Source organism: Cicer arietinum, chromosome 3 (genome assembly GCF_000331145.2).
Source record: "Cicer arietinum cultivar CDC Frontier isolate Library 1 chromosome 3, Cicar.CDCFrontier_v2.0, whole genome shotgun sequence".
NCBI classification, from domain to species: Eukaryota; Viridiplantae; Streptophyta; class Magnoliopsida; order Fabales; family Fabaceae; genus Cicer; species Cicer arietinum.
The window spans coordinates 26,269,873-26,294,272 of NC_021162.2; the positions used below are offsets into that span (position 1 = coordinate 26,269,873).

Here is a 24,400-nt window from a genome sequence, read left to right on the forward strand (position 1 = left end):
GAAAATGGGAGAAAGGAGGGATTTTGGCCGCGGGTTCAGAGGAAGAAGACGATGGAATGTGTTTTTCAGTTTTCTTTCCTTTTTCCTTTCCTCTATTCTCTTTCCTTTCTATTTCCTTTCCTTTCTTTTCTATTTCCTTTTCCTTTCCCCTAAAACAAACATATATACATAAATATATATTTATATATATATATATATATATATATATATATTACTTACTTTTAATAAATATCTCCAAATACCTTGATATTTATTAAAATTACCATTTCACTCATAAGGCATAAAATTCTACGTAAAAGGTTCATCGCAGTTAATTTCAATTTATTTATCGACGAGAAATTCTAATTGGAATCAAAATATCTTTTTGATTATAAAACTCCCAAAATATTATTAACTTTGGCTTAAAAGCCTCCGAGCCAAAATCCAAAATACACAAAATACATAAAGTACACTTTAAAATTACGCTTACAAGTTACTACTATGTGGGTTTTGCATGTTGAGCTTGTTTAAAAAATAACATAACAAAACACAAAAACAATAAGGCCTTTTACAGCGCTCATTTAGCAAAGCGTTGTAAAAGGCTTTAAAAAAAACGTTCATATACCATAATAAACAAGGAGGTCTTTTACAGCGCTTCTACACATAAGTGCTGTAAAAGAGCCTTTTATATTTAACATAATGAGACATTTTAGAGCGCTTATTTGAAAAAGCGATGTAAAAGGCTTTAAAAAACATTCATATAACATAATAACACATGGAGGTCTTTTACAGCGCTTTTGCAGATAAGCGCTGTAAAAGAGCCTTTTATAAATAACATAATGAGACATTTTAGAGCGCTTATTTGAAAAAGCGTTGTAAAAGGCTTTAAAAAAATATTCATATACCATAATAAAACAAGGAGGTCTTTTACAGCGCTTATTGGGAGAAGCGTTGTAAAAGAGCCTTTTAAAATTAACATAAAGAGACATTTTAGAGCGCTTATTTGAGAAAGCGCTGTAAAAGGGTTACGTATATATAACTGTAACCTCTTCAGTTTGCTCTTCATTACGTAAACTTCACTATCATCTCAACCTTCATCGTTCTTCTCTTCTTTTGCAAACCCTATCATCCCGTCCATTACGAACCTTATTTCCACGATCATCTCCTTCATTTCGAACCTTATTTCCATCCAAGATCATCTCTCCCATTTCACAAAATATATTTTCATTGAAATACGTAACCCTCATTACGTATTTCTTCAATACCGTATTCCTGTGAACCATATTTCTGTGAACTTTTTGCGTTCCCTCTTTTCTTCATATTTCATCTTTCTTCAAACCATTATTCAGGTATTGATGTTATAAATTTTTTGTAATCATTAAAATGCATGTTGAGCTATTTTAAGATATACTGATACATGTTGAGCTTGTTTATAATAATGCATGATCCATGTTGAGCTTGTTGATGTTATACTAAAGTGCATGTTGAACTTGTTGTAGTTAAATGGATACAAACAAAGATTTAGAAGTTCAAAATGAAGAAGTTGGCACCTCTAAGACTTACGAAAAAGAAGTCAAACGTGGTGCAACTATCATGCAAAGGGTGATTAAAGCACGGAGCAGTGGCATTAAATTTGAGGTATACTCTGTTTGCTTATACTCTGTTTGCTGTGTGTTTTTTTATCTTTTTTTAGGGTTTAGGGCATGTACTTACTATATGAGTTTATTAGGTTGGCTGGAACGAGAGTGGTCAGCCAGTTGACCCCAACAGCTCTATGTTTGTAAGCTACATTGGGGCTGTTGTTCGTCAAAATGTCCCAATAACAATAGACAACTGGAGAGATAAGGCGTTGAAGGATGCCAAAGATATCATCTGGAATGACATTCAAGTAAATATTTTGATCTACTCTTTTGTCATTTATAATTTTTTTTCTGTAAAATACTTTACTTATAATTGTTTTCATTGCAGACGACTTTTGTTCTTGATGAGGGACGAAAGTCTTATGTTTTGAGAGTTGCTGGGAAGATCCATCGTGGATTTAGATCCCATCTCTCAAATTTCTATCTAAAAGATAGAGAACGAAACACAAATGCTGAACCTCCAAAGATATATCAACATTATATATCAAAGGATGAATGGAGTGCATTTGTTTCCAAACGTTCTGACCCGGCGTTTGTCGTAAGTTATTAATTTATTAGCATTTGTGTTTTATTATTCATATTCGTAGCGTATTTTAAATTTTTACACAATTGCAATTTTTTTTTTATATAGAATATTAGTACGGCAAATCGCGAACGGGCAAGCAACCCAAAACACCCATACAAGAAATCACGTATGGGATATGCACGCCTTGAACAAAAAATTGTAAGTAATTAAACATCACTTTTATATAATGAAGTAATTTGTATTATAAACTATAGTGTGTAACTAATTTGTATTATTTTGTTTATGATTTTAACGAATAGAGAAAAGACACCCAAGCCGATCAACCCTTGGGTCGTCATATCTTATGGAAGGAAGCGCGTGTTAACAAAGAAGGAGTGGTTGATAATGAAAATGTCAAGAAAGTTGTAGAACTTTGTGTAAGTATATTATCACTTTAATATTTTTTAATATTGTATTTTAAAAATGCTATTGAACTTATCTTTTTAATGTTACATGTATTTTAGGAAACTATTGAACAAAGTTCTGAAACTCAAGAGGGCAACAAGGATACGTGCAGGGACATTCTTGGGAAAGTGTTTAATGTCCCTGAGTATTCCGGTCGAGTGAGGGGGAAAGGATTTGGCGTAACTCCCAAAAGCTTTTTTCCTCAAGAGAAGCGCCAAAAACCTTCCAACGAGGAAGTATTAGAGAAGCTCAGAATCCTATCGGAGCAAGTGGCACTCTTGGTGAATACGAATAAAGACAAGCAACTTCCGGTTCAGCTCCAACCTGAAATACAAATGGAGAGTGAAACCGGGAGTTGCAACGTCGGTTTGAAGAGTATTCCCGAGGTAATTAATTACTTACTACTTACTTGCTTATGTAATTACTTATGTATTAAACAAACTTATATATTAACTGTACTTATGTTTTAACTATTGATGTAGGGTGTCACTACATGTGTCCTATACTTGTCCTCGCCGACTCAACGGAAGGTGGGAAAAGGAATATTGCACAATACTTCGGGAGAAGTATTGCACAATATTCCGATCCCCGCGGGCCATGTCAAAGTATCGCCTACGGTTGCTTTCGAACCAACTGCACCGTTGCCCATACCGGACAACGATGGAGATATGAAGTTCTTAAGCGACGCTATTGGCAGTTACGTGGCATGGCCCACACACCTTGTTGCCCTCGAAAAAAAGATTCCCAGAGACAAATCAGTTACATCTCCCGAAAAGGTTTGTCACATTTATTGCCTAAGGTTTGTCATTTTTTCAGATTCAATAAACTAACATTTTACCTCATTTTTGTAGGTCCAAATAAATAAACCACCCCTACAGCCAAAAAAATGCAGCAAACCTAAAAAATTGGAGGTTAATAGAGCTGCCAAATCACAAAGGCCCGAGGGTAATAAAGCTGCCAAACTTGCACCAACAAAAAATCTGGATCGGGGAAAATCGGCCGCAGCTACTGCTGCTCCTAATAAAAGTCAGCCACGCCTTGGTAAATACGGGGCGTGTCTTGACATCCAAATAAAAAGGAACATGGGCAGCAGCAACGATTCGTCCATCGTACACATGAATAAAGATATATTTGGAGATGAGTATGTTGAATACCTCAAAAAGAAGCACATGTACGAACTTCTCGAACATAAGGAGCTGAGTGCTACTATAATCAGCTTGTACATAAGGTAAAAAATACTTTTAATTGCATTTATTTGTAATTAATTAAATGTATTGGTAATTAATCTAGTTTAAAATTTTCATTGAAGGTTTTTGTACGAGAAGGTCGTGTGCACGAGGAAATTGTCAAATACATACTCATTCTTGTCTCCGCATAAGATGTCGATGTGGAAACTCGATCCAGACAATGTAAAGAAATACATTGTAGATACGTGTTTAGGAAATATAGAAAATGATAAATTGTTCTTGACCCATATAATTCAGGGTACGTAATTTTATCTTTTTTAATTGATGAGAATTTAAATTATTAGTTGTGTATAAACAAAATTGCTTAATCAATGTGGTCTCTGAAGTTATATACTATTTGGATCCCATGCACGGCAATTACAGCAATCACCCCGAAATAAAGACTATGCTCGACACGTAAGTAATATTCATTTATTTCTTACATATATATATATATAAATAATGTGTTTGTTCATGCTATAATAATCACATTTATTCATTCGATAGTGCCTTAAAAGTTTTTCGAGCTCAAAGAGGTGCTAAAGTGTCGAAGCAAAAGTCTAATAACATTACATGGATCCCAATAAAGTGCCCTCGTCAAACAAATAACATCGACTGTGGGTACTACATATTGAGATTCATGAAGGAGATTGTTGAGAAGAATAAAACTATTATCCCAGAAACGGTACGGTATTTGCATTATATGATTTTCATATATAAATTATCTATATATTTGATACTAACTTAATATAATATGTTCAATTTTTATATTGCAGTACTTTGACAATTCCAGTCCATCATATTCTGAGGAAGATCTGATGGAATTAAAGGAAGAATGGTGTCAGTACGTGCTTGACATGAAAATTATTTGATTTTCTGGGAAATAGCTTGCTGCTGGGCAAGGGATCTGAATATTATATGGTAGCTAGTGCATATAATGTATATTCTGTTAGTTATTATATGTAAATGATCATAGGACACAATATATGCATATAATGGATCTGTTAGTTATTATATAATGGATCTGAATGTAGGTAATTAGGTTGTAAATTAGGTTGTATATATGTATCTGAATGTAGTTACTTAGGTTGTAAATTACAGAGTTACCATATATGTTAATTAAGTTACAGGGTTTTGTTTTCTTTTCTACTGATTGTGTGAACTGCTTATGGTATTTGAATATGTTTTGTTGTTGTGTGCACTGATTGTGAACTGATTTTGGATCAAAATAATTTTGGATACAAAGATAAAAGACAGCACTTTCTAAAAAAAATGTCATAAAAAGCTAAAAAGCTCTTTTCATTTCAAATAATTAATTTACAGCGTTTAAAAAAAAAAAAAACACATTTTACAGCGCTTTTTTTAAAAAGCGCTGTAAAATGTTGTTGTAAAGCGCTTTAATGGTGTACATTTTACAGAAAGCGCTGTAAAATGTACAACAAAAGCGCTGTAAAATGCAGATCCATAATTTCATATTATGGGTGTGCATTTTACAGCGCTTGTGTTAAAAAGCGCTGTAAAATGCAGACCCGTAACTCATATAATGGGGTGCATGTTACAACGCTTTTTTGAAAAAGCGCTGTAAAATGTGCATAACAAGCGCGCGTTATATTTACATGTTTTATAGCGCTTTTTTAATAGCGTTGTTGTATCATTTACAGCGCTCGATTCCACAGCACTTGTTTTTTTGAAAAAGCGCTGTAAATGGATTAAAAAAAGCGTTGTAAAATGCAGTTTTTCGCGTAGTGAAACTTTCGTCTATGGCACGCAAGGAGACACCAAAAACTTCTTCAAAATTCAAACTAAAACTTAAAAAGTAGTTTTAATTACAATTCATTTTATAAATCAATTTTTATGGGTGAGGTTTTTATCGATAAGGTCTAAGTTGCCTTTGAAAAATAGTAATTAAATTACCTCTAACTAATTAAAATCAATCATGTGTAATATGTTATTTATGTAAAATTTAAAATTCTAATACAGGTTGAAAATAATCGTTGTATTTAGCTATTTTATATATATTAAGAAAATATGATAAATAAAATAGAGAGAATGATAATTTTATTAAATTATTTTTATAAATAATTGATTAATTCCAATTATCATAAATGCAAGGATAAAAAATTGATAGTGATGCATATAGTATTAATTAGATAGTAAAATTGGTAAAAAAAAATTAAAATTGCATTGGAAATCAAAAACAACAATTATTTTGAGACAATTTTCTCTTACAAATGCGACAATTATAATGGGCCAAAGGAAGAAAAAAATGTTAGTAGAGTACATATAACTACTTTTAATTGATTGCGAGTAATTTAATCACAAGTTTTTAAATACAATCTAAAATTAACCATTTTTATTTTAATTTTTTACTGCAAGACTTTGATTGGATAAAGAGAAATAGATGAGAGAGAGTTTCAGAAGAGAGAAGCATAATGGGACAAAGGAAGAAAAAAAATATTAGTGGAGTATATGTAATAACCTTAAAATCTCATGAAACCATTTGGAGCTATCATTAACTCGCGGGAACCCGTTTGGAACAAATGCAAATAACTCATTCGGATAGGTTACAAGAAATGTGGAGGTCAAATTAGTAGAAACATCAAAATCATTTAAAGTTACTGATTACCTATTTTCTAGTTGAATTAATTTTTAACTGTTATGGACAAAGAAGATAGTGAAATCATGCAGTTTTTACGAGAAAAAAATATGAAGAGAAGTTGAGATATTAAAAAAAATGTAATAATGTCATATTTTATATAATATATACTACTATAAGATAGTTGAATATAAACAAATTCACTATCTTAAATGAATATAGGTAAATTAAATTTCTGGACAAATTTAAATTGTCAAACACATGTTATGTTATTTTCTACATAAATTTTGTGGTAATTTTTTAAAATGTGATTTTTGATAAATTTGATTTATTTTGCATTTCTGTGATCATATTATAACATAGTCATTGACATTATATTTTAATATTACATGTATAGTGTGATTAGTTAACATGTACATAAAATAATGTTTTATTAAATATCATAGTATTTGTAATTTTATATTCAAAGAGAGAGTGATCCATAATTGTATATTCAAAGGGAAATAATGAATAGCGAACTATAATCAAAATTTGAAAGTTTAATTTATGATTATAACCATTCATACAGTTTTCTAGTGTATTTTACCATTGAACTAAAAATAGCATCTGAATAAGCATAATTTATAATCTATTTGGTGATTGCCAAGTTTGAAAAACTAATAGGCCCAAAACAAAACATCAAAGTAGCTGAGGTCCGAGCATAAAATATGAGACATCTTTTCTGACCTAAGAAAAGAGGCACAGATCCAAAAATCGAATCAATCAAGTACGACGTTCATTGAACATCTATCTATTTGTGTGAATCATTTTGTTCAAATGACTACATATAACTCATCATAAATTGTGGTGGTGGCAAATACATATTTTCTAGTGTGTAGCTTGTGCCAAGACGACTAATAGATCATCACAAATATCAAATTAATTGATAGGTATTGATTATATAATTGTTAGTTTTTAATTTATATGAAATATTGATTTACTATAAAGATAATTATTTAAATTTTAACTTGTAAACTATAAAGTAACAAGTTATTGTAGCACAATAATTCAAAGAAGTGCATTGTGAAATCAACAACATATTACTGTGAAAATTATTATTTCATAATTTAAAAGAATTGTAAATCGATATGTGTGGTCGAGTATAAGTATAGATTAATGTGTAGATAATTTGATATATAAGTAATTAAAAGGAGGAGATGTCGATTCATTGAATTTTGAGCATGGTTAGACGCACAAGTTTTTTAACTCTCTCTACCAATAATGGGTTGATCCAAGTGATAAGGGACTCGAGACTCGAGATACTTATGCAAGTAATTAGGGTTCAATCAATGACTGTGGAGAAAATGTAGTTGGGAGAAGAGGGTATCTAAAATATGATTATAAAATACAAACTCTCATAAACAAAAATTGGGTAATGATGATGAAAAAAAACACACCAATTGTGGTTTCTCCAATATTTGCAACGATTTCAATTCATATCTTCTATCCTCCCCGAATCTAATTTTTGTTTTTCATAAAAAATAATGATTGAAAAAATATATTTTTATGACTCCTCTATGTATGATCATTTGTGTATTTACTATTTATGTATAATGTAATCTTACACTCATTTAATGCTAAAGTATATATGATTATATGTTTTCAATACTTTTTTTCTTTACAACATGAATTTTCATTTAACACCAAAATATATTTTTCACACAACCTTTATTCATCTTATTTTGTTTGGACCATATGTTTCTCCCGCGCTATGCAAACTTAGGATAATTCACTTCATTGAAAAATAACGTTAGTTGCAACATTTACCTAACTTGTAATGTCAAACCAAAAAAGGAAATTGTAAGAAATTGTAGTAGTACCATAAAACATTTTTACCAATATTTATATCATTGTAATATGTGAACCAATTTTAATAGATACATATATATTAACAAATCTAATAAGTATTAATCGATGTAACGTAATAATTGAATTATAATAAAACCAGTAAAATCAACCTTAAGATGACTACCAAATAAACATTAAGTTTTTCTAATATATTGACCTTGAGCAAGATAGTGTGTACCAAAATACTTTTGTTAGCATGCTATGAAGACCCACCAACACTTCTTACATGTCTCACCACTTTATAAATTGCTAGTAGTCATTATACATAATAAAATAATATATTCTAAACTAGTTTCCTATCAATCTTTATGAACACATAGACAAAATGAAATTACTATTAAAATTATTAAACTGAAACATTTAACTCTGATTTTTCACGTGACCTATCCATCTCGTTTGATGTAGAAATGCCATATGAATTTTACGCTAAATTGACACCAATTCCATTACATAAAAACTTTTAGATCTTCAGATATTTCTCCCACTACAAAAAAATTGACTTCTAGTGTCAAACAAAATTTGTCACTAGAAGTCATATATTGTAGGTAAATGTCAAGAATATTTTGAATGACATCTGGATCCACCGCAACTTTAAAGAGGTGTCTTGATACTGGGCTGAACTGCACCACATATTTTGAGGACTGTCACTACATGTTTTTATTTCTACCTACTATGATAACTGTCGCTAAAAGCTAGATAAATTTAAATAAATAATTGATCTCTTCCTACAATATTGTCTATCACTAAAACTTATTATTATTTATTAAATTTATTTTATTTTATTTTACTACTAATTGTAATTTTAAATTATTAATATCCGTAAAATAAATTTAAATTTTTAATTTATTTTTATTAACTAATTCAATTGAAGTATATAATAAAATATAATTTAATTTTACTTATTTCATTAAAACATATATACAATAAACTATTATATTATCAACTTTGCAAATAGAATAAGAGGTCAAACAATCTTGAAGCAATAATCGAGCTTCACTAAAATCATTTAGTTCTTAGGTTCACAAGAGTGTGAAACTACAGACTGTGGAAGATGGGTCAAATTTAATAACCAAATTGTAACTTTGAAAATCTAAACCCTCTTCAAGAATTGATGTTGAAATAATGACATTGACCTAGAGATTGAAATACTCCCTTATTAAGTCATTGTAGTTGCTTATTACAATTTACAATACATTGAAATATCTAAGAAAGTAACATACCAATCCCATACGAAATTCTTCCACAATTTCGTTTGGATTTTCTTGAATTGGTTTTGCAATTTACTTTTGTTTTTTGCAATGAATTTAGCCCTCCAGCTATTGTATTTTCGAAGCAAAGTGGTCAATAGAGTCTCAGGGACAATAGCTGTAATGACCCTTTCCACAAAAACTATGCATCTCATTTCAATAAAAGCCATGTAATTGTAATATGCACAGTATATCGATTAAAATAGACTTAATCAAATAATAATATATAATAATAATAATAATAATAATAATAATAATAATAATAATAATAATAATAATAATAATAATAATAATAATAATAATAATAATAATAATAATAATAATCAAACAATTATAACATGTACTCAAGCAGACATTCAATAAGGCAACATACTTTGGAGGTCAATAGTGTTAGATAATGTTATTATATATTAGTAGTAAGGGTATTTTAGACAATTCTATTATTATATATATATATTCATTGTAACTCTATTAACTGAAGTTTGATTCATTCTATGTTATGAAACCCTAGAGTGGTTGTCTCTCTTTTCATTGTTAACATGGTATCAAAGACATTTGGTTGATTTTGAGATCTACTATATAAGAAGATAGAGATTATTTTAATAGGAAAGACAACCACCAAAAGAGAAGAGTAACCTAGTTCCTGATTTTATTAAATCAGTCTCACAAAAACATCCATTGCGCATTCGTTAACCGTTGGATCGGGCTGATTTTTGGACAGCAGGTTCGCAACATTCAGATCTTCATATTCAACAGTCAGATCGGCGAAACGACGTATGTAGGGGGAGAAATCGGGCTCGCACAGCACCAGATTATCCTTAATTTATTGTGTCTCATTGATTGTGTTTGTCGTATTTTCCTGTCATTATTTGTTATGACTGGTGCTAAGGATGATTCTCTTCAAGCACATTGGAAAGCACATTGTCCGAAATTGGGGAGAACACATAAGAAGAATTTTAGGGGGTCATCGTCCAATGTTGTTGCTTCTGCTCCTTCTACCATTGGCTCTAGTTCTGGTTATGTATACTCATCTGAGACTGCTTCCCAAATATCTGATATTGCAGAGCAACTTCAAAAAAACCTTCTTACCACTCAATCACATGTCATGTCTGCCACCTCTTCTAAAGGTTTGAACTCCTCTGGTATGTCAGATATATCTCCTTCCATATGGATTCTTGATTCCGGAGCATCTCATCATATGACACACGATGATAAATCTTTTGTGTTTGTGAAACCTGTCTCGTCTGTGCCGGTTATGATTGCTGATGGCACTCTTATGCCACTAGCAGGCGTTGGTTCTGTCTCCACACATAACATGTCTCTTTTTTATGTTTGTTTGTTATGATCAATATTAAGGAGTTGTATGTAATTTAATTGTTCTTCTCTCCCATCTCTTTGGTTGCTTTCTTCTGTGTTGTCGCTTTCTCTGTTGCTTCTTTTGTTTGATTGCTCCTCTCTCTAGTGATTTGCTTTGTTGCTTCTCTCCATATTGATTGTTCTATTTATTTGCTCTTCTCTCAAGTGGTTCATCTATTTGGTTGCTTCTCTCTTAGTTTAGTTTGGTTTGATATGATTTAGTTTTGTTTTGTTCTATTTGGTTTGGTTTGTTTTGATTTGATTTCGTGGTGCTACTTCTTTGGTTGTTCCTATTTGTTGATTTTGATATGGTTGTTGCTCCTTTTTTTTTTATCGCTCCTTTTTCGGTTTGATTTTTTGTTGGCTTGGTTCTTCTCTTGATTGTGACTATTTGATATGATGTATTGTTGGTTTGGTTTCTCTCTTTATTGTGATTGTTTGGTATAGCTAATGATCCTCTCTTTGGCTTCTACTTCTTCTTTCGTTGCTTCTCTCTTTGTTGGTTCTTCTCTTTGACTGTTGCTTCTTCTTTGGTGACATCCCTCTTGTCCCCCCGGCTGTCCAACCACCTCCTGCGATTGTTGATCCTCCTCGTTACCCCTCTCATCAACTTTGTCTGAGCACTCTTCCAATAAAGAGGTTGTTCTTGATCCTATTTGGCAGCAGGCTATGGCAAAAGAACTATCTGCATTGCCCAAAACCAATACTTGGGAATTAGTACCTCTTCCTCCTGGAAAACATGCTATTGGGTCTCGTTGGGTATACAAGATCAAAACTAAGTCTGATGGGTCAGTTGAGCGCTACAAAGCACGTCTTGTTGCTAAGGGTTTCTCTCAACAATATGGTATGGATTATGAAGAAACTTTTGCTCCTGTAGCCAAGATAACCACCTCCTGCGATTGTTGATCCTCCTCGTTACCCCTCTCATCAACTTTGTCTGAGCACTCTTCCAATAAAGAGGTTGTTCTTGATCCTATTTGGCAGCAGGCTATGGCAAAAGAACTATCTGCATTGCCCAAAACCAATACTTGGGAATTAGTACCTCTTCCTCCTGGAAAACATGCTATTGGGTCTCGTTGGGTATACAAGATCAAAACTCGTCATCATTTCAGCATGGAACCATTACTCTGCCGTTTGTCTCTTCTTCTTTACAGATTGCTGATTTGTTCACAAAGATGCATTCTATTAAACGTTTTTGTTTTTTAGCTCACAAACTCTCGATGCTCCATGTTAATGCATCGTGGGTTTGAGTGGAAATGTTAGATAATGTTATTATATATTAGTAGTAAGGGTATTTTAGACAATTCTATTCTTTTAAATATATACGCATTGTAACCCTATTAACTGAAGTTTGGTTCATTCTATGTTATGAAACTCTAGAATGGTTGTCTCTCTTCTTTCTCTTTTCATTGTTAACAAATAACCCTCTATCCAAATCGGAATTTATATTGTCATCAATAGTCCACTGAGGATCCGAGTAAGAAGAAATTTTCTAAAAATAATAAAAGAATGCAAACAAAAGATTGAATTAAAATTCCATGTATTTTCTCAATGCATGTAGAATCATTACCAGATGGCATGTAACTTTTTAGTGCCAACATAGTAGCCGAACTAAATTATTTTACAATTTGATCCCCAGAGTTACCCCATAAGAAAGTTTCAACTTCCATCGAAGATAAGCTCTATGCAGCATATCATGTAAAAAAAACAGTTGATGTCAATTATGCAAACATAAACATAAAATTGACATAAATAAAGTCACTGCAACAAACGGGAAAAAACCTTCAAAGCGAACCAAATACCAAGCTGTTCAAGAAAAATATTGAGCTAGCAAAAATCTTCGATATTTTCTTGATTGCAGAGTCAGCAGCTGATTATGTGAAATTTGAGCTTGTCACATAAAGCTCATGCTGAAGAACATAATACACCCATTTCAAGGAAATAGTCAACTAGGATTAGACCAAAACATGCACTACTATAATTTGAAATCAGTGGTAAATTGTGAGAATGGGTGAGAAAACATGGAGAAAAACACCACATGTCACTGAAACCAATGTTTTTAGCATACATTTCGACTTTTAACACACAGGAGATTTCACTCTCTTAGTAATATCAGAGCATACATCTAAATGATTTGTTTAAATGTACACACACCTGTTGTTTTAATATGATGAGTTTATTTGCTAATTCTAAGAATAACGCATATGAAATTGATTTCTCCTTCTAATAACAGAATTCCAGGGTTGAGCTTGGTACAAACAGTTGATGGTGGCTACAACAAATTATGCTGCCATCCACAATATATTTTGAGCTCAAAAAATAAAAAGAAGAAACTTTATGCTATTTCAGTGATACTCTATTCTCTATTTATCATAATACTCTATTCTCTATTTATTTTAAAATTTGCATAATGATTCTATACTTTTTAATTAAAAAAAAAAAAATCAAACACCACCATTTTATTTCATAGAGTACATTTTATTTTATATATATATATATATATGATTTATTTAATGTCAAAAATTGTACATTGCATTAATCTCATTAAATATTTATTGATTGTAGTATTAATTATATCTCGATTTTATTTATTCTTTATTTGAATTTAAATTTTATAAATATTGTTTTGTCACGTGCTATTTAACATGAGTATTTGGAGAAGTGTTAAAAATTGAAACCGATATGATAGTTGACCATAAAACAGAATTGATGCAAGTCATTATTTGGACACTACAAAATAATTGGCATATACCTACAGTCATTTTTGGCTACGATAATTGATAGCGTACGTATAGGTATCAATTACCTACAAATATATTAAAAAAAAGTTGTAGGTATAGGACCTGAGAAAAATTCATTTCACCTAAATTTGATTACGGGGAAACATCTCCTTCTTTCTTTTTCATTTGACTTTGTTGAGACAAAATCTCTCTCAATTGGTTTTAACGATAACAAAATTATTTAAAAGATTATGATTGTGGTTAATGACTAATTTGTGCTCTTTAGTGAATTCATATTAGAAAACAGGTTACTCATCATTAAGATAAAAAGGAGAAAAATATGACTTAATCCATCAAGTCTTCAAAACTGGAGGATAGACAGACAAGAGGATGAACCTTCACAGTTGTAAAATATTCAACATCACTGAAATAATGATTTCTAGTCATAAAGAGATTGGACTTTTTATCAAGTCCCCAACGATCATAAAGTGTTTTGACACATGGAAAGAGCATCACAAGGTCTCTACAAAAGGAATGGAGTTCTTCATTATCAGATACACAACAACATTGCATAAAAAGAGTATATTCCAAAAGCTATCAAGAGCAATTTCCATCCTCTCTTTATACTTTTTATAGTCTTCCACTAGATCTTTGAAATATCCTTTAGAAATTTTTAAGTAAAGAGAAACATCATACTCATATCACTTTGTAATTTCCAAGTGAGTTACACTTGGAAATAGTTGAAACTTGTAAGAAACAAAGTTGTAAGCTTGGTGAGGCTAAAGAATACACAAAGTGTAACTAACCTCTGTGAGAGGTTAAACTGTTTCATCCTTAGTAAAAAACTCACAAGTGTGTGAGGACTAGACGTAGCCTTTATTGGGTGAACCAGTATAAAGTTATGTGTGTCATCTTCTATACATTCTCTTTTATTTATTCAGCTCATATTTAAAGTCTTAAATTTATATCCTCTGATTCTCATCCTCTCATAGAGGATAGTGATTTAAAACACTTGAGAAAATTTTAAAACAACAATATCCCTATTCAAACAATATCTTTATTTTTATTTCCTTATTTTCTAAACAATGAAATTATTTCGAAACAAATAAATAAATATAAACTTTCAAACATTTTTTTTGAAGGTAAAAAGTATCATATAATCGCAAACACGTCGAATAAATTCAAAGGTTCCATCAAACTTAACAACTTGAAATCCCAATATTAGACAACAAAATCTTTTTTGAAGTACACATACTTATGTGTTAAATTAAGTTCAAATGTAGTCTCAACCTGATGTCACTATCAAAGCGGGAATTCCCAAAATAAAAATACTCAAAATAACATCAACACAATGCATAATAATAAGGGTCTCCAAGACATGATGGCTTCCGCCTCTCCTTATGGTATTAGTCATCACCTGCAACTTACAACTCGGCTGCGTCCATCGCAAACGCCAAACACAAACAACGAGGGGTGAGTATCGAAATTATGTAACAGTATAAAATACACGAGGAGAACACGCAAGCAATCAAATTATCACAACCTCAAAAATAGTCAAGTGTATAATATCAACGGTTTATCAAACTCATTCACAATAAGATAATGACAAGGATGAAATGTTATGCATGTCCTATACTCTATACTTCATCATTTGGTACCATTCTACTCTGAAGTACTTGGTTAGGAGGCCTGATACTATGCCACTACAAGAGTGGACGGACAATTCATGAATGGCCAAGTCCTCATAGATCCCCTCAACTCAACCCGAGACACATATACGCGACGGTCGGGGTACTCTTATGTTGCACAGTAGCTCCCGGCCTTAGGGAATAACCCAATAATCCACTTAGGAATTCCCCACTAGAGATACCTCCAAGGTCTATCATTCTTAACTTACAATTCGACTGTAGCCCTCCACGATCAGGCTCATTCAGTTGTACTTCCTTGAATCACTAGGTTTGTCAGACCCTCCCTATATGATGACAAAATAGTTCTAACTCCAAAATCACAACTAAATAAATTTCAGTTTGACTTCACAACATTCATCATTGTATATCATTGTATATGTATATTAGTCAATCAATATCACAATTTCAACTAATATCACAATTTCATTTAAGTAACAAGAAAACTCCAGTACGTATCATTCACACAGTAACAATCAACATAATATTCATAAAATCAGATGGCATGCAATCTTGATATAAATAAATTTCACGGCAATTCTATAGGTTGCTAAATTATTTTTTTGTCCTCACTGTTACCATTCACATTTTATTAATTAATTATTATTACTCAATAGGGCTCAACTGTACGTAGTGAGTCCCGAATGAACATCTGGGAATTTCAGCATTCCTGTTCATCTCACGTTATTTTATACTCATAAAATCAAACATCATCCCACCCCTTACCTCGACTGAAGATTTCGTCCAATGAATCTGATCTGTTAACAGGTTGTTCCTTTGTCGGTCGCCGTCTCTAATGGTCCGCGAGAGAATTATAGCCACACAACCACCAAATACAAATAAATTACTTACTATAAATAAATGAATAAATAAATAAATAACAAAATAAATAATAAATAAGTAAGTAAATGAATAAATTAATAATAAAAATAATAAATAAATAATAAATAAGTAAATGAATAATTGAATAATAAAATAATAAACAAATAAATAAGTAAATGAATAATAAAATGAATAATAAATAAATAAGTAAATGAATAATAAAATGAATAATAAATAAATAAGTAAATGAATAAATAAATAAATAATAAAATAAATAACAAAAAAATTAATAAACGAATAAATAAATAATAAAATAAATAATAAATAAATAAATAATAAAATAATAAATAAATAATTATATTATCTAATAAATAAGTCTTTGGATCTTAAACAAATTGAAATTATTTATTTATATATAGATGTATATAAGATAGAGAATACAATTGCACATGTTTATCTAAAAGAGAATTTAGAGATAAAACAATAGAGAAATGTCTAGAGAAGTTGTATTCAACAAGAGCTCATATTATTTGATTCAATCATTAATTTAACTTTATTTATTTAAACTCAATGTAATATGCTAAAACAAGTATGCTAGTAATAATATTGTAAATAGTATTAAGGAATGTTAATAACATGAACTATGAAATAACAAAACAACCATGTAAAAGAATAATTTAATTTAATTAAATAAAGTGATATGTGCAAGTTCTTTGTTTCAGAAATCAGCAAGAATTAATTGGTATTTGGACCATTTTGTGCAATATAATCAGCAACTTTATCATTACAAAATAATTAAAATAAAAAGGACACATGTCCATTTCTATAATTCAAACTTAATTTCAAAGTACTGCAGAAAAATCTAAATAGGTACATAAAATATACTCACTTCATAGAGGAAAATAAATAGTACTGATGCATTTCTCCTATTTCTATAAATAATTGGTATTCAAACATAATATAACTAATAAATAAAATATAGTTAGTATTTTATTTTAATTACAAACCTAAATTATCAAATAATTATGGAAAGGACGGTAACTCATTGTTTAAGGAAATTATTGAGTAATACATTAGTCGGTTAAGATATGTCAAGGCGATCAAAATACAATAATCACAATCATGCTTAGACTTGGATATATGATAAACTATTACAAAAATCCAAATGTTGTTTGCTATTGTCGCTAAATTTGTGAAAACATTGCTTCAGGAATATAGTTTAAATGGAAGGAAATTGTTATTATAATTAAAAGGGAATATTCAGATTGGCACTATAAAAAAATCTGGCTATCATTACATGTTTCGATCAATGTACAGAGAGGGAGAATACCTTATGGTTTTGGTGATGATGCAAGGCGGCTTGTGATCAAGGTACAGAGAGGAAGAATGCTTTATGGTTTTAGTAATGATGCAAGGTGGCTTTTGATCAAGGTATAGAGAGGAAGAATGTTTTATACCTCATTTCCTAATGCGGCTATGTGCTAATCTCCTATTCCTCTATATATATATATATATATATATACACCTAGTATCAGCCTAGGTTATTACTATAATTATAATTATAATTATAATTATACTTGATAGTTCTAAAACTTTCTTTATTTAACTTATTTATTTTATTTTATTTATTTTATTTTATTTATTTATTCATTTATTTATTTTAATGAACTAATCTAAAATCGACCTATTTATTAGATGTAACTCTTTTTTATCTCTGAGTGTTAAAACACAAGTTGTACTACTTGGTAGTTTTTAAACTCAATTTAAAAATCGAGAATAATAAAATATTTTTTTTAGAGGATTAAATTAGATATGACATCTTCTTTATTCCTTGAGTTTTGGGACACGAGTTGTACAACTTGATCGTCTTAAAACTCGTATTTTAATATATCTATTCAAATCAAACTCTTTTATTTTTCTATTTTGTCAAAACATTTTTTTATCACAAAACAAATTTTCTTTAAAACACACTCAACACATCCGTTTTTTTTTTAACTAAGAACTACATAGCTTTGATTTCTCCATCGCATCAGGAGATACGTAGGAGCAAGATCACATTCTTGTCAAGCACATAAATAAAAATTTCTTTTTTTTTCCTTTATTTGTTAAGTACATATTTATTTCAAAATCGTATTTTAAATATAGTAATAATTGTTATTCATATTTAATAACAAAGAAAAATAAATATACTTAAGTTAAAATTAATTTTGCACAATTAATTATAGGTAACCGTTGTTTTAACGGATGTCGTAGGATGTTAATACCTTCCCTACGCATAATCGACTGCCGAACTCAAAATTTGGTTTCAAAGACCACATTTTTTTATTTTTACTATTTTAAGGGTTTCCCAATATTTTCCCTATTTTAAAATAAATTTTGGTGGCGACTCCATTGAATTCGAGAAATACTCGAAATTTTAGGCCGCGACAATTTCTTCATTATCGTTACAAAAATCATAATCTAAAAGAATTTTGTCATCACCAAAAAGGGGGAGATTGTTGAGACAAAATCTCTCTCAATTGGTTTTAATGATAACAAAATTATTTAAAAGATTATGATTGTGGTTAATGACTAATATGTGCTCTTGAGTGAATTCATATTAGAAAACACGTTACTCATCATTAAGATAAAGATGAGAAAAATATGACTCAATACATCATGTCTTCAATACTGGAGGATAAACAGACAAGAGGATGAACCCTTAAAAGGATTGATCTGTTGTCGCACACAGGTCAAATACAATTGATAAAATGTAAATAGAGGTAATAACTCGATTTGTTTTGCAAGGACTTCTGATATAATTATATTAACCAAATTGAAAGTCGAAATTAGAAATGGGGTTTTTTAGATTTTTGTTTTAACAGATGAGCAAAATGATTAATCCACTTTTTCGAGTTTCAAACATATCAAATTCTATCAATGAGTTTAATTTCTAATTTGTGATTATATTCTTATTTGACTATAGACTTGATCAAACAAGCGTAATCAATCCTATGTGAATTCGGTTTCTTTGACTGGATTAAGCATCACAATCTCTAAAATATTACAATTAACGATCAAGCGTCCCAAAATTAGTTCAACCAAATTAGAAACCGAAACCAAATTATGTCATATGAATTTAATCGAACCTATTGAAATTCATTTTAAGCAATCAGAATATCCATATAATTAAATAAAAAGTGATAGAATCATGAAGCGAAATTGACAGTGTAACCTGAATCGCAAGGTGTTGATGAAACTCTGAACTTGTGGATTAAACTTATAAAATTAGTCTTCAATGAAATTAAAATAAAAAGTGTTTATTTCTTGTAGCAATCTGAGTCCTAATATTTCCTCCCGTGAAAAGAAACAAAACTTCCAATATATAGTACTCGATATTGGGCTTTAGGTTTTAAAAACCAAGTGACCCGCTATGTCCTACTTGTGAAAAATTAGAAATAGAATTTGACAATCTTTTGAATGACTCAAACACTTTATCTCATAAATGTGGTTTTCTTAAAAATCAACTTTATGAAATAAAGAAACTCAATGAGGAACTTCAAGCTAAGAATGAGAAGTATGAAAAAATCACTCTAGACTTGCAACTATCTCATAAAAAGTTGTCTGAACAACAAACAATTTTAAACAAAAAAAAATGTCAAAATTCATCTTCCAGAAGAGGATAATAAAAAAGAAAATCTTGAAAATAAAAGTTGAAGAACTAAAAAATGACATTACCAACTTTGTTAAATCCACTGAAACATTCCAAAAGATAATGGGATCTCAATTTGAAATCTTTGGCAAAGCAGGTATTTGATTTAAAAGTTCTCAAAAACAAAAATTATATGAAAATTTTTTCCTACCTTAAAAACATGAGGATAGGCCAAAATGCACCTTTTGCAAAAAACTTGGACATATTTTCAAAAGTTGTCACGCTAAGAAAAAGGATGACAAAATAAAGAGGGAATGTTCATTTTGTGGTAAACATGGGCTTCATGACTCTATTTGTTATCATAAAAGGAAAATCCTTACAAGAGGAAAAATTAACCAACAAGGATCCAATTCTATATGGGTACCTAAGTTACTTTTAAACTCTAACACATGTACATCATCTGATCAACAAAATAAAGTCCTGGTTCTTGGACAGTGGCTGCTCAAGGCATATGATAGGGGATACGCACTGCTTTATTTCTTTGGAAATAAAGGTTGGAGGATCAGTCACTTTTGGAAACAATGATAAAGCTCAAATAAAAGGAACATATATTATTGGTAAAAACAATTCTGCCAAAATAGAAAATGTTCAGTATGTGGATGGTTTTAAACATAACTTGATAAGTATTAGTCAACTATGTGATAGTGGATTTGAAGTTATTTTTAAACCTACTCAATGCAAGGTCAAACATTCATCCTCTGGAAGAGTTTTCTTCTCGGGTATTAGGAAAAAAGAATTTATATGAGTTATATCTCGGTGTTTTACCTACTTAATCTTGTTTTGTGTCTATTGAAAAAGATAAATGGATATCGCACAAATGAGCTGGTCATACAAGCTTGAACACTATTTCTAAATTATCAAAATTAGAATTATTTAAAGGTCTTCCAAAAATTAATTTTGAGAAAGACAAAGTATGTGAAGCTTGTGCCAAAAAAAAACAAGTTAAAAGTAGTTTTCACTCTAAAAATATTGTTTCAACAAATCATCCTCTTGAACTTCTTCATATTGACCTCTTTGGTCCTATCAAAACTCCAAGTCTTAGTGGAAAAACATCTGGGTTTGTTATTGTTGATGATTTCTCAAGTTTTACATGGGTTTTATTTTTAAAACATAAAGATAAAGCCTTTGAGGCATTTCACCATTTTTGCAAAAAGATTCAAAATGAAAAATGATCAAAAATTGTCTCTGTGAGAAGTGACCACATAGGTGAATTCAAAAATGAATGCTTTAAAAATCTTTTTGATGAAAATGGGATCTCACAATTTTTCTTGCCCAAGAACTCCTCAACAAAATGGAGTTGTTGAAAGGAAAAATAGAACTTTACAATAAATGGCTAGAACTATCTTAAATCATGCTAACATTGAAAAATACTTTTGGGCCGAAGCTATCAACACAGCTTGTTATGTTTCAAATCGTGCATCCATTAGAAAAAATTTAAACAAAACTCCATATGCGCTATGGAAAGGTAGAAAACCAAATATTTCTTATTTTCATATATTTGGATGTTATTGCTACATTTTAAATAATAAAGAAAGTTTTGGAAAGTTTGATCCAAAATATGATAAAGGTATCTTTTTGGGATACTCCACATCGTCAAAAGGTTATAGAATATATATCTTAGGACTCAAACTGTGGAAGAATCCATGCATGTTATTTTTTATGAGTTTGATGACTTGTGTTTAGAAAATATGGATAAATCTGAAGAAGATGAACAAACATCCTCTAGAGTACACAGTACAAGTGAAGAGGATGATTCTAATCCAACCTCTCATTAGCCTCCAAGAGGATGGAAGATGGTAACGCATCATCCTCCTGATCTGATCATTGGGAATAATGCCGACGGTGTTAGTACTAGACAATCATTAAAAGAGAATACAAACAACATGCCCATGTTATCACAAGTTGAACCCAAAACGATTGATCAAGCTATTTGTGACAAATCATGGGTGGACGCCATAATGGAGGAACTATCATAGTTTGAAAGAAACAAAGTGTGGGACCTTGTGCCTCATCCTCTGAACAAATCCATCATTGGAACTAAATGGATCTTTAGAAACAAACTGAATGAGGATGGAGAGGTCATTAGAAATAAAGCAACACTAGTGGCACGAGGTTACAATCAACAAGAAGGAATTGATTATGATGAAACATTCGCACTAGTAGCTAGACTTGAAGCAATTAGAATCCTCCTAGCATATGACACTCATAAAGGTATCAAACTATTTCAAATGGATGTCAAAAGTGCATTTTTGAATGGTTTCTTAAATGAGGAGGTATATGTTGATCAACCTCCTGGCTTTGTGAACGAAAAGAAGTCGAATCATGTGTTCAAATTCTCAAAAGCTCTTTATGGATTAAAGCAAGCTCCTCGAGCTTGGTACGAGAGGTTGAGTTCTTTTTTAAAAGAAAATGGGTTTGTAAGAGGACAAATCGATACAACACTCTTCAAGAAAACTCTTAAACATGATCTTTTAATTGTACAAATATATGTAGATGATATAATATTTGGATCCACAAATGAAAGGATGTGTGAAGATTTCTCTAACCTCATGCAAAGCGAGTTTGAGATGAGCATGATGGGAGAGTTGAAATTTTTTCTTGGTTTACATATTAAACAACTGGAAACCAGCATCTTCATCTCTCAAGAAAAATACACCAAGGATCTACTTAAAAAATATAAAATGAGTTCAACAAAAATTATAGGAACTCCTATTCACTCATCCTCCATGTCACACAAAGATGATGAAGGAGCTCTCATATCTGAAAAATAGTACATAGGGAAAATTGGATCCTTGCTATACTTAACATCCAGTAGACCTGGTATAGTATTTGCAGTTACTCTTTGTGCAAGGTTTCAATCTTCTCCTAAAGAATCTCATCTTACTGCAGTAAAGAGAATCTTTAGATATCTTGTTGGCACCACCAATCTTGGAATTTGGTAAAAAAAATGCTCAAATCTTGATCTCATAGCTTATTGTGATGCTGACTATGCGGGAAAGAAAGTTGAAAGGAAATGCACAAGTGGAGCTTGCCAATTTCTTGGTAAATCTCTCATAAGTTGGTCATGCAAAAAACAATGTACCATTGCTTTATCAACTACAGATGCTGAATATGTATCAGTTGCGCAATGCTGCTCTCAAATACTTTGGATAAAGAATCAACTATAGGATTACTCACTAAGGTACGCCAAAATTCCCATCCTCTGTGATAATACAAGTGCTATTAATCTTTCAAAAAACCTCATACAATATTCTAGATCTAAGCATATTGAAATCAAACATCATTTTATCAGAGATCGTGTTCAAAAAGGGGACATAGAATTAATTTTCATTGATACTAAAAATCAGTTGGCTGATATCTTTATCAAACCTCTCCTGGAGGATCGATTCAAAAATATCTTGGAGGAACTCTCCATCATAAATTTGTCCAAAGTTATTTAAATAAAAAAATTATTTATAATTAGTTTTTATTTAATTTTCTTCTGAGGATCATATCTAAATATTTAGAAATGTCCTCCTCTAACATAAGAGTATGAACAAACTCCGATGATGTTTGATCAATCTTAAAATCATTGTTTTTTTTTTTGGTCAACCTTATTCTTCCTAAAAGATCACTTCTAATCTTTGAAAAGGAACCTTAAAAATTCAAAGGATAAAAAATACAGAAAATATTTTTTTCCATTTTGGTGAATCTAACTCTTGTCACATCAGACAAGCCTGCGCATGCTCCTCCTCTCCATTGGCCAATCTGTTTAGCGCGGCCTCTTTGGCTTTCGTCCAACATTTAATGCGCAGACGGCTACTCTTGACCGTTACAGCCATTCTCATGCCCCTAGTCTTCCGACTCTATCATCATTGCATACATATTCAACAGCTTCCTCATCTACCTCATTCCTCTTCCTCTAACAGTCACAACATTTCAAACCCCAACATCCTCCTACTTAAACCTCCTTCCTCATCTTTTTATTAACCATCTACCTTCACATTTCATACACAAATGGCTCGAATCAAGCCTACAGCTAAGTGTAAACTCTCTGATAAGGCTCCATAAAACATCCATGATGATTACTCAAGCACTGAGTACGAAAGCCACGAAGAGGATCATTTTGAGGAAACTCTTCCACCAGAACCTGTCAACGTGATTCATTATCCTTAACACACTGCAACCATCACATCATCTCCTCCTCATCTCAAAGAAGATCTTCCAGAATCATGTGTGAGGCTATATCTTCAAAGAAACCTATTCAACAAGACAACATCGTTCATGTCGTCAATTCTGATGACACTTAGCAAACGATTTCTACAGAATCCATTCTTAAACCATCCTTTGCAAATTCTAAGGCCTCTACTCCAAAAAAATCTCACACACCATCAACCACAAAACCACATTCCTCCCCTTCCAAGAAATCTACAAAAGTCTCACTATTTGACTCTCCAGCCTTTCAGACAAACTACTTTTCAAAATGGCAACACAAATTCGTGGTCAATGGCAAAATCATTGACCTTGATCACTTGAAAAAGGGAGGATTCAATGTGGAAAAAGTCTTTGATCAACTTTGTTGGACTTCTTTCTTACGTATCA

The 24,400-nt window shown here is 31.1% G+C and overlaps 1 protein-coding gene across 1 annotated transcript in view; it reads left to right on the plus strand.

Moving 5' to 3' along the window:
• Positions 1-3,490, plus strand: part of LOC140919703 (uncharacterized) — a 31,606-nt gene extending 28,116 nt beyond the window's left edge. Inside the window, exons 3-7 of the mRNA XM_073366316.1 lie at positions 1,948-2,157; positions 2,251-2,343; positions 2,445-2,561; positions 2,649-2,870; positions 3,482-3,490. Of these exons, the coding sequence (XP_073222417.1) occupies positions 1,948-2,157; positions 2,251-2,343; positions 2,445-2,561; positions 2,649-2,870; positions 3,482-3,490 (651 nt within the window). The remainder of the gene's footprint in view (positions 1-1,947; positions 2,158-2,250; positions 2,344-2,444; positions 2,562-2,648; positions 2,871-3,481) is intronic.
• Positions 3,491-24,400: the final 20,910 nt, after the last annotated feature.